This window comes from Cynocephalus volans, chromosome 10, assembly GCF_027409185.1.
Source record: "Cynocephalus volans isolate mCynVol1 chromosome 10, mCynVol1.pri, whole genome shotgun sequence".
Taxonomy (NCBI): Eukaryota; Metazoa; Chordata; class Mammalia; order Dermoptera; family Cynocephalidae; genus Cynocephalus; species Cynocephalus volans.
In genome coordinates this window covers 35198270-35209792 of record NC_084469.1, presented here as the reverse complement: position 1 = coordinate 35209792, position 11523 = coordinate 35198270, and the positions used below count along the sequence as shown (strand labels likewise).

The 11523-nt window shown below is 40.9% G+C and overlaps 1 protein-coding gene and 1 pseudogene across 8 annotated transcripts in view; one reads left to right on the top strand and one right to left on the bottom strand.

Annotated features, from left to right (window-relative positions):
- The window catches only part of CNTROB (centrobin, centriole duplication and spindle assembly protein), a 33333-nt gene that overhangs the window by 19501 nt on the left and 2309 nt on the right, over positions 1-11523 (bottom strand). For 7 of the 8 annotated variants that reach the window (XM_063110412.1, XM_063110414.1, XM_063110418.1 and 4 more), the window contains 7 exons: positions 11371-11452; positions 10740-10896; positions 9572-9688; positions 9234-9350; positions 8789-8887; positions 7601-7837; positions 7106-7252 (listed from right to left, as the gene is read on the bottom strand). In XM_063110412.1, coding sequence (XP_062966482.1) covers positions 7106-7252; positions 7601-7837; positions 8789-8887; positions 9234-9350; positions 9572-9688; positions 10740-10896; positions 11371-11452 — 956 coding nt within the window. The remainder of the gene's footprint in view (positions 1-7105; positions 7253-7600; positions 7838-8788; positions 8888-9233; positions 9351-9571; positions 9689-10739; positions 10897-11370; positions 11453-11523) is intronic. The other variant, XM_063110415.1, reaches the window with a different exon arrangement.
- LOC134389527 (peptidyl-prolyl cis-trans isomerase FKBP2-like) lies at positions 221-710 on the top strand (annotated as a pseudogene).

The following is an 11523-nucleotide window of genomic DNA, read 5'->3' as shown; positions in this document are numbered from 1 at the left end:
AAATTTCAAGAGATACATACACTTTCTGGGGGGAATCCAGATATTTAAGAAAATCTGTCAGCTCACAGGCTAACTGCATAGATAATGGAACAGAAACAGCAATACCCACACACAAAAAGGAATACAGACTTTGCAAAAATAGTAAACATCACTATACGAATGGATGGCTATAGCCATCAAAAGCAGTCACTGAGGAGGCAGCAGTATGACTAGGGTTAACTCTGGGGATGCGGTAATGAGAGACATGAGGCTGAGCTGGGTCCTGACAGTACTGTCCATCTGCCTGAGCACCCTGGCCTCAGCCACAGGGGCCAAGGGCAAATGGAAGCTGCAGATCAGAGTCAAGAAGCAGGTGGATCACTGTCCCATCAAATCTTGCAAGGGGGACAACCTTTGTATGCACTACATGGGGAAGCTGGAAGATGGGATGGAGTTTGACAGCAGCTTGCCCTAGAACCAGCCCTTTGTCTTTTCCCTCAGCATGGGCCAGATCATCAAGGGAAGGGATCAGGGGCTACTGGGGATGTGTGAGGGGGAAAAGCGGAAGCTGGTGATCCCATTAGAGCTGGGGTTTGGAAAGCAGCAAGCTCCTCCAAACATTTCAGGTGGTGTTCAAGGTGGAGCTGCTCAAAATCAAGCAACATTCAGAACTGCAGCCAGAGTCAGGAGGGGTGGCGGGGACAGGTCTCCATCAGGAACCGGATTGTTAAAAAAAAAAAAAAAAGCAATCCCTGAGGCAGGAGAGAATATAATTTCCAGAGTTACCACATTATAACATTTCAAGTGACCAGTTTTCAACAAAAAAATTACAAAACATACAAATAAACAGGAAAATATGACTCATTCAAAGGAAAAGAAGAATTTGACAGGGACTATTTCAGTGGAAGTCCAGACATTGGGATTAGTAGTCAAAGCCATTAAGTCATGGAGAAAGAACTAAAGGAAATCAGGAGAATGATATACGAACAAATAGGCAGTATAGCTAAAGAGACTGAAATACATAAAAGAAACCAAATAGAAATTCTGGAGCAGGGCTGGCCAGTTAGCTCAGTTCATTAGAGCACAGTGTCATAACACTAAAGTGAAAGATTTGGGTCCCTGTACCTGCCGGATACCAAAAAAAAAAAAGAAAGAAAGAAAGAAAGAAAGAAAAAAGAAATTCTGGAGCTGAAAAGTACAATCAGTGATATGAAAATCTGATTACGTACTACACACCTATTAGAAGGCAAAACCCAGAACACTAACACCACCAAATGCCGGTGATTACGTGGAACAACAGAAACTCTCATTCACTGCTGAAATACAAAATGGCACATCCACTTTGAAAGACAGTGTAGGGGTTTCTTAACACAACTAAACATACTGTTATCATACGACATAGCAATCATGATCCTTGGTATTTACCCAAAGGACTTGAAAACTTATGTCCACAGAAAAACCTGCACATGGATATTTATGGCAGCTTTCTTCATAATTGCCAAAACTTGTAAGCAACCAAGATGTCCTTCAGTAGGTGACTGGATATACCGTGGTACATCCAGACAATGGAATACTATTCAGTGCTAGAAAGAAATGAGCTGTCAAGCCATGAAAAGACATGGAGGAAATTTAGGTGCATATTGCTAAGTGAAAGAAACCAATCTGAAAAGCTGGGTGTGCAAACTAGCTTAATCTATGTACTGCATTATTCCAATCATACAACATTTTAGAAAAGGCAAAACTATGGAGACAGTAAAAAGGTCAGTTTTTGCCAGGGACTAGGGAGGAGGGAGAGAATTTTTAGGGCAGTGAAACTACTCAATACTCTATACTATATACCTTATATACTGTAAAGGTAGATACACGTCATTATAATTTTTTTTTTTTTTGCTGGCCAGTATAGGGATCAAACTCGAGACCTTTGGTGTTATCAGCCCCACACTGTAACCAACTGAGATAATGGCCAGTTTTTGTTTTTTTTAAAGATGACCGGTAAGGGGATCTTAACTCTTGATTTGGTGTTGTCAGCACCACGCTCTCTCAAGTGAGCTAACTGGCCATCCCTATTTAGGGATCCAAACCCTTGGCCTTGGTGTTATCAGCACCACACTCTCCCAAGTGAGCTACGGGCCAGCCCTTGTTTTGTTTTGTTTGTTTGTTTTGACAGCTGGCCAGTGTAGGGATGGAACTCTGGACCCTGGCATTATCAGTACCACGTTCTAACTAACTGTCCTCGCTGCCAGCCCCAACATGTCACTATAAATTTATCCAAACCCATTAAATATACAACACCAAGAGTAAACCCTAATGTAATCTATGGACTCTGGGTGATAATGATGGGTCAACACAGGTTTATCAATTGTAACAAATGTACCGCTCTTGTGCGGGATGTTGAAAATGGGGAGGCTAGGCAAGTATAGATGCAAGGGGTGTACAAGAAATCTCTGTACCTTCTGCTCAATTTGTCTGTGAACCTAAAACACCAAAGTTCATTTAAAATAAAACTCACTAGAGGGGCTCAATGGCAGATTTGAGCGGGTGGAAGAGTGCACTTGAAGATAAGGTAATTGAAATTATCCAGTCTGATTAGCAGAAAGAAAAAAGAAAGGAAGAAAATGAATAGAACCTCAGTGACCTGTGGGAAACTATCAAGTATACCAACATATGTGTTATGGAAGACTCAGAACAAGTAAAGAGAGAAAAGGGCAGAAAAAATACTTAAAGAAGTTACGGCCAAAGGTTGGCCAGTTAGATAAGTTGGTCAGAGCATGGTGTTGATAACACCAAGGTCCAGGGTTCAATCCCTATACCAAACAGCCACCAAAATAAAATTTTTTTTCCTTCCAAATTTGGTGAAAGACATCAATCTATACATCCAAGAAACTCAATACATCCAAGCAGGATAAACTCAAAAGATCCACACTAAGACACATTGTAGTCAAATTGTCAAAAATAGAACACTCCTTCTACTTTACAGAATGAGGTGTTGCCTGATTCTAGAATCACAAATAAAGTCAATTAAAATCTTTAAAAAACGAAACAAACAAAAAAACCTATCAAAAGCCACAGGCAAAGAGAAAATCTTCAAAGCAGCAAGAGAAAAGCAAGTCACCATTTACAAGGGATCCTCAACAAGACTAACACCTGATTTCTCACTTGTCAACTAAGAATTCTATATTGGGCAAAGAAATTCTTCACGAATGAAGGAGAAATTAGACATTTCAAGATAAACAAAAGCTAATAAGAAGTGTTAAAGGGAGTCCTTAAGACTAAACTGAAATGAAACTGTACAGTGACTTGAAGCCATATTATGAAATAAAGAACACTGGTAAAGGTCACTACATAGGTAAATATAAAAGGCAGTATTACTGTACTTTTGGTTTGCAACTACTTTTTTTCTATATGAGTTAAAAGGCAAATGCATAAAACAATAGTTATAAATCTTTGGCAATAACAATATGAAGGATGAGAGATGGAGATATATACAAATGGAGTTTTTGTATAGTATTGAAACTAACGGTGGTATTATTCAAACTAGGTTGTTGTAACTTTAAGATGCTAATTGTAATCCTAAGGTAACCACTAAGAAAATAACTTTAAAAATATATAGAAAAGGAAAGAAGGCAATCAAAATGTTTCCCTTCTTCACTCCAAAAAGAAAAAATCAATGAAATACAAAAAAAGGCAGTAATGAAGGAATTAAGGAACAAAAACATATAAGATATACAGAAAACAAACAGCTAAACGGCAGAAATATGTCCTTTCTTATCAGAATGACTTTAAATGTACATGGACTTAACTTTCCAATTAAGATGCAGAAATTGGAAGAATGAATTTTAAAAAACACGTAATCCATCTATATGCTGTCTACAAGAAACTCACTTTACAGCTTTTTTTTTTTGCTTTTTTTTTTTGGTGGCTGGCCAGCACAGTACAGGCCACTCTGCATGTTGCTGTTATCAGCACCATGTTCTAAACAACTTAGCTACCCAGCCAGTCCAAGAAACTCACTTTAGATACAAAGACACAAAAAGGCTGAAAGCAAAAGGATGAAAATAATATTCCATGCAAATAGTAACCAAGAGATCTGGGGTGGCTATATTATTATCAGACAAAATAGATGTTAAGTCAAAAAAGTTTAAATAAATAAGATATAACAATAAGGAACATACATGCACTTAATAAAGCCCCAAAATATATGAAGAAAAAACTGACAGAATTAGAGGGAGACAGTTCTACAATAATAGTTGGAGACTTCAATACTCCATTTTCAATAAATTATAGAGCAACAAGAAAATAGAGGACCTGAACAATACTGTAAATCAGGCACTACTCTGAGTGTTGGAGTCTCGACAATGAGCAGACAAAAATCCTTGCCCTCCTAGACCTTACAGAAAATCAACAGGATAAAAAAAAGGACACTATGTAGTATACTAGGCAGTGATAACTGCTAAAGAGAAAAATTAAACAGGGAAAGAGTAAGAAGGATTGTCAGAAGGTCCAAATTTTACTTAGTGTGTTTGTAGAATACTTCACTAAGATGACATCAGAGTAACAAGTAGTTCTCCTTATGCTCAATTATTGTGCTCATCATACTATTTCAAAAATGTGTATACTTTGAGTCTACTAAAGTCACAGCCACACAAAAATGTGTGTACTAGATAAACTCCCCATCTAGCTGGTGAGCTCCTTGTCAGCCAGGACTATTCCCAGCTCCTAGCACAAAGCTTACATAGAGGAGCTGCTCAACAGGCTTAATGAATTGAAATGAGAATAATAATTATGTGTGCACACATACACACACACAGCTAGAACCAGTTCATGGGGTCACAGTAGCCTAAAATGGCTACTGAATTATTTACTAATGCCTTTACCCATGGCTCCTGTAGAGGGTTAGAAATCTTGATTCCTATTTGATTATTAGATAGGGTTTTTAGGTAATGCATGTATGGGACAAAAGTCTCAAATAGGAGGCTAAGAGCCCACAGTTAGAGGGCAAGAGCCCACCAAATCAATTCTAATCAAGTATATGTTGAGTCTCAGTTGATTTTTAGTATACGGTTTTTAGGTAATGCATGTATGGGACAAAAGTCCTCAGACAGGGGGCAAGAGCCCACTGAATCAATTCTAATCACTATTTAGGTAAGTAATTGTATACACTGATTGTTAATATAATGGGTTCACTGGAAGATTTTGTGAGAAGGAAACTTACACAGGTTTAAAGCCTTTAATGTGAACAAGAGAACAGAAACAAAACAGGGATTGTTCTGACAGCAATAACTCTTAATACAACAAAACTTAAATGATGGGAAAATATGTGAGTTAAGATTTCCAAGGATGTTTTGCTAGATTAGTTAGTACACGGGGATTGTTCCACATTTTGCTTTAGGCTATTTCTTTAAGTTTCTTAAGAAGTCAGGCACTTACTTTACTGATTATCTTACTGTTTCTCTTGCATGTCACATGGCTTAGATTTATGACTCTTTTAATGGTATATTGATTAAACTATTTTGAACCATGCCTGTTTGGATGAAGATTGTTACATAGCCAATTTCTTTATGTTCTTACTATGATTGATTAACCATCTGTTCTTTTCCTGTAATTTCATTGTCCTTACAATAAAAACTGAAGCAAAAACCGACTCGGGGCTGTACCCAGTTTCTCCTTCTAACAGAGGAGTTGCTGTGGTGCAGTCCCTTTGGGCTTCTTGTTGCACTCTTATTGCTTTGAATAATCTTTTTTGTGTCTTCATCACACAGCGAGAGGTGTAACAGGCTCACAATGATAAATTAGTTTCCCTGCAGTCAGTCCTCCAATTTAATGAGCTAGATGGAAAGTAAAAGGAGTGTGTTTTTTCAAACACTGGTCTCACTGGCCCAGAAATTGGGTACCCCTTTCAGTCAACTATTAACTAGGAACAAAGTCTCTCAGACTGACTTGCTCTCAGAAACTCATCAATTCACACTTAGAACATTTTACACATAAAAACAAAGGCTCATAAAGGTCAAAATTCTAGTTAAGATGTAGAACTGAGTGTCCTGACCTAACAATCCAGTGCTCTTTCCTCTTCAATGCTGTACCTCCATCATGGACTAGAACAGAATTCTCTCCAACCCTTTACTCTATTCCAGGTATCAGCAAACTACAGCCCAATTCGGCAATCCACTGCTTATTTTTGTAAATAAAGTTTTATTGGAACATGGTCATGCTCATTTGTTTATTTACTGTCCACTGCCCTTTCTGTGGTATAACAGCAGAAATGAGTAGTTGCAACTGAGACTGTACAACCCACAAATCTAAAAATATTTAACTGTCTGGCCCTTTACAGAAAGTTTGCCAACATCTACTCTATTCCATAGGTCTGACTAATTTGGATTTAAAATTCAATGTGATAGGTAAAGTGTTTTTCAAAGTCTAATATCTGACAACCAATTTTTTTTTTCTGTCTTTGTTCATGACCGGTAAAGGGATTGCAACCCTTGGTGTGGTGTCGCCCGCACCGCGCTCAGCCAGTGAGCGCACCGGCCAGTCCTATATAGGATCCGAACCCGCGGCGGGAGCGTTGCTGCACCCCCAGTGCCGCACTCTCCCGAGTGCGCCATGGGGCCGGCCCTGACAACCAATTTTTGAGTACTATTCTGTGCCAGGTCATGTGCTGTTATGGGAATTTCATAAGTAAATAAAAGAATCATTGCCCTCCTGGGTTCCTGACCTAGCCAGGGGGATTAATACAAAGTTATTTAAGTAATGAGAATTACAAAGCAGACTGTTATGATTGGAATCAGGTCTCTGTCAAAAGTTTTGACATACACTCAATATACGTGCTTATACAGCCAACACACTAAGTGTCATCTCTCTTAAAATAATATAAGGTATCTTTAATAGATTTAAGTCTATTCACTCCTAAAGTAACACTAGGTCAGTCTGACAAATTGTGGAAAGCTGTTACTCACTGAGAAATGGTTCTGAGTTTAAGACAGAATACTACTCATACTACTTAGAAACTGTTGATGAAATAACCCCAAAAACTTGAAATGGGAGTGTCTGTCACGACTCCTAAGTCACTCTGCCTCAGACCTACTTCTCTCAACTATTAAAACACCTCAAGAACCATGTGCCTCCTGACCTGCACCAAACTCATTTCCAGCTGCAGCGTATCTCTCTCTCTTCGAGCTATATCCAGCTCTCCTTCTAACCGCCGCACCTCAGACTGCACCAGTGCCAACTGCTGTTGGGCCTCTCGGGCTGCCTGGGCCTCCCTCTGGCTGTTCCCCTAAAAAAGGGAAGTCAAACTTAAGTACATACCTCACTTTCTATCTCCTGGTTATCTCTATTCCCCCAATTCATCCTCTCATACCCTAAAACTCAAGCTGCTTCTCTCTATTCTCCCATTTGTCCTATTTTCCATCCCTATTTAATCTCACTCTCTGGCCTTCCATGTATGTGGTGCCCACAGCCCTTCCTGCTGGCCCTACACTCTCAACCTTGTCTCCCATGTATAACTCTTCACTCTCCATCCCTGTTCCCTATATATGTCCCATATTCTGACATCCCATTCCACTGAATTATTTTGCCTTTCATCTGTTTCCCATTCCCCAACTCTTCCAACTGCTGTCTTTACCTTCTCCCTTTCCAACTGAGCCTGGCTCTCCTCTTTCAGTGCCTGGTAGCATTCCTTAAGCTGGTGTTCTTGCTGGGCCCAAGTCTGCCGTTCTTCTTCTAGGGCAACCTGAAGTGTCTCCAACTGTCGATGCTCACTGAGTTGCCGAGCCCGAGCCTCATCCCGTTCTTCCTGCAGGGCCTGGCACCGTTGCTGTTCTACCTCCAAGCTCAGGGTCAGAGCTTGCCTTTCCTCTTCCTAAAGCCCCAGGGAAAAAACCAAGATCCTTAGCAGCCTGCCCATACAATGTGCCCACTGAGAATTATGCACATTAAAAATATAACAGTTGACAAGCTCACAGTATTATAATATAGTAGATAAGAGCTCCTGTTCCAGAGTTAGGTAGACCAGGATTCAAATCCCACTTAGAATCCTAGTTCTGTCATTTACTATCCGTACTTAGGCACACATCCTTATTTGCAAAATGGAGATAATAAGAGTCTACCATGTGAGGATTAAAGTAAAAAGCATTTGTGAAGAATTTAGCACAGTGTCTGGTACATAGTAAGTATTCATTACCCAATAGCTATCCTCATCATCATCAAAAGAAATTCCACAAACATTAGAAAATCCAGCCTACAATCATGAACTAGTCAAGCAGCAACAATCATCAGCACTGCTGGATGTAGCCTGTTGAGACAACTAGTACCAGCATGCAGGTAGCAAGCATGCGTCATGCATACAACAAGTGCCAAAACTAGTTACTAACTCATATGGATAATCATCTTATCATTTTAGCTCAAAGAAACTTGAGTCTCACCCCATACATCTTTCAGCTATGCTCTAGACCAGAGTTCACAAACCAGGCTGAACAAAATCACTTAGAAAATTTCTAAAAATATTTGGGTTCCCCAACCCCATCATCAAAAGTCTGGGAATGGCTTCCAGAAATCTATACTGTATTTTAACATAATTCCCCAGATTATTCTAATGTTCTAATGAGGATACAATTTACAGAGTCTCTGAAACTTACTTGGTGACAAAACCTGTTTTTGTAGAATATCTAGCAGAACCAGTATTCTAAGGAACATGTTTTGGGAAACACTGCCCTGGGGCAACTCAAACCGTAAATCCCACAATACCACCAATAGCCCATAGCTCTCTAGAATTAACAGCCTCTGATGAAATTAACCCAGCCCGTCTTCTCACCAGTGTCTCCCTTTCCCGTTGCTGCAGTCTGGCACTTTCCTGCTCACGATTCAGGGCCTCCATGGCCTCAGAAAGACTTTGTTCTAGGCGGGTTACTGTCTTTCAGGGAGAGAGGAACATAAGACAGAGCAACTGAGGGAAATGTCTACATACTATACTTCAAAAAGCATTAACAATGAAAATTGAAACTTCAGAGTTAACTAAATGACTTGGGGGCCAAAGAGAAGACTGCACGGTGTGGAGAAAACCAAGAAGACATCAACAACTGAAGTCTGACAGCAGAAACAGTGAGGAAGAGGAACAAGGGGATGAGAAAAATTGTCAGACAGCTGCTGCAAGATCAAGGTCAATTTGTTGGGACCTCTAATTCCAGAGATATTTCTACCCCTTTCCATCTAGAGATCTGTGATTTAAGTTCTAATGCCACATGATCCAGGTTGCCCACCTCCTGCTGCTTGCTTCTGGTGAGTTCTGCCACCTGGCGTTCCTCTTGAAGTCCCCGAAGCACCTCTGTCCGCTCAGCCTCATGCCGGTTCCAGCCCTCCACCACACGGGCCAGGGTCTCAGGAAACGCAAGTAAGATGGAATTTCAAAATTAACTTTTTTGCCCTCTTTCTACCCACAGGAGCAAGGTCAACAACCGCCTTCTCCCAACAGTCAGTAAAACAACCCCTTACCCTAGCTCTTAGCAGGCACAAAGAAATATTGGCTTGCCACTCCCTTACTTACTATCCCTTAATATTCTCCATGGAGAGACCCACCCACATTTTGCTTCCCTGGCACCTTGTCCAGTTGTTCAATCATGATATCTTTCTTGCGATCGGCAGCCACAGCCACGGCTAACTGCTGCTGTAGCTCTAACACTCGGGTCTGCAGGCTCTGAATATGGCGCTCACAATGCTGGGAAGAAGGATAAAGAGTCTGGGTATTGCCCATCTTTAGTCTGACCACAGTACCAAACTTCCAGCTCTTCTAGGGGGAAATGGGCTGCAGACAGAGAGCCTAGGTCCCAAGAACAGAATTGGTTGGGAGATGTAGAATCAGGAAATCTGGAGCAGGAACCTTGAGGCCTGAGACCTCTAACACCTTCCTTTACCTTCTCACGAAGTAGGTCCCTAGTTTCCAGACTCTTTCCTTTCCTAGATCTCCTGAGAGAAATTCCCATAAACCTTTTGGCAGAGGTGCAGCAACTCACATGGCTAAGTGTGGGAAGTTACTCCTGCCTTAAGAAGCTCACTGGAGACAATGATTAAACATAGCAAGGATAAAGAGAAAGCCTTTCATTCATGTCCAAACAGTTTAAAATAGAAGAAGAGAAGGTTCCAAGAATAACAATCAATGATTTTTACTTTTATCTCTGCCTTGTTCATCTCTCTGTTCTCTTCTGACATTAAGGCTGAGGTTCACAGAGATAAACCTCCTTATATCATCAATAGCTACATATCTTTGCAGAAGCTAGCAAAGTTCATTATTCAATCAACAAATGCTTATGAAGTGTTTCTATGTGTTAGGTATATATATACTAGACTTTAGGGAGCCAGTGCTGAGCAAGACAAGGTACTGACCCTCATGGAGTTTAGATTTCAAGGGAGAGAAACAAACAAGATATATCTGAGTGATAAGTTATATGAAAGAAATAACAGAGTGATCTGACTGACTACCTGGAGGGGAGAGAGTGCCATATTAGAATGCTAAAGGAGGCCTTCCTGAAGGAACATTTGAGCAAAGTCCCAGTTTTCAGCTCTTAACCTTCAGCACTTTTCAGCACTGAAGTCCCCTAATTTCTTTCTTTCTTTTTTTTTTTTTTTTTTGCAGTTAGCGGGTACAGGGATCCAAACCCATGACCTTGGTATTATAAGGCTGCGCTCTAACCAACTGAGCTAACCAGCCAGACCTCAAGTCCCCTATCTCTAATCTTTGCTCCTTTCAAAAGGAACCCTTTGTATCTCACCTTACGGCGGGTATGCTCTGAATCCAGTGCATCTCTCAGACCCTGAAAATCCGGAGGATTGAGTGGGAGCCCTGGCCGAAGGCTGGTGTACCGGGGAAACAACTCCTCCAGGGCTTGGGCTGAGCTAGATGGAGATAAATCTTGCAGGGGCCGGGTGCTGAGCAAACCAAGTAGAGAATGTTAGGGTTGAGAAAGCTTTTGAGATCCACTCATCCAACCATGATATTTTACAAATGAGGAAACTGAGACCCAGAAAGAGCAAGAGACTTGCCCAAAGTCACAAAGATAGGTAGTGATAGACCCATTTAATAGCATGAGGATCTGTGAGTCACCCTATAATGCTCCTTCCTCTATACCACACTCCCTGCCTTTATAAAGGTCTCAGCAGAAATAAACTAACTCTTATGAGGGAAGGACTGGAGGTTGAAAGAAAGCCAAGTACTAGATAGCAAATGCCCATGTTCCTGAAGGAGTAAAGGGAATAGAAGATAGAAAGGATGAAAACTAAAACCTAAGTGACAAGCTTCTTAGGTCTTTAAGAGGTACCAAAGCAATAAACAGAGAACTGAGGAACAAAATACTTAGATTTCCAAGAAAGCAAGCAATTAGGAGAACCCCAAGCAGAACTCACTTGAGTAAGGTGGCTGTGCTGTCACTGTCAAAGGAGTCCTCTTCCCGTCTCTCTGAGCCAGCACCTGGAGTGAGGGGATACCCTGCAGGCAGCCAGAGGGACCCCACAGTCAGGGTCAGGTCAGGATGGGAACAGGGACCATTTGAAGGAGAA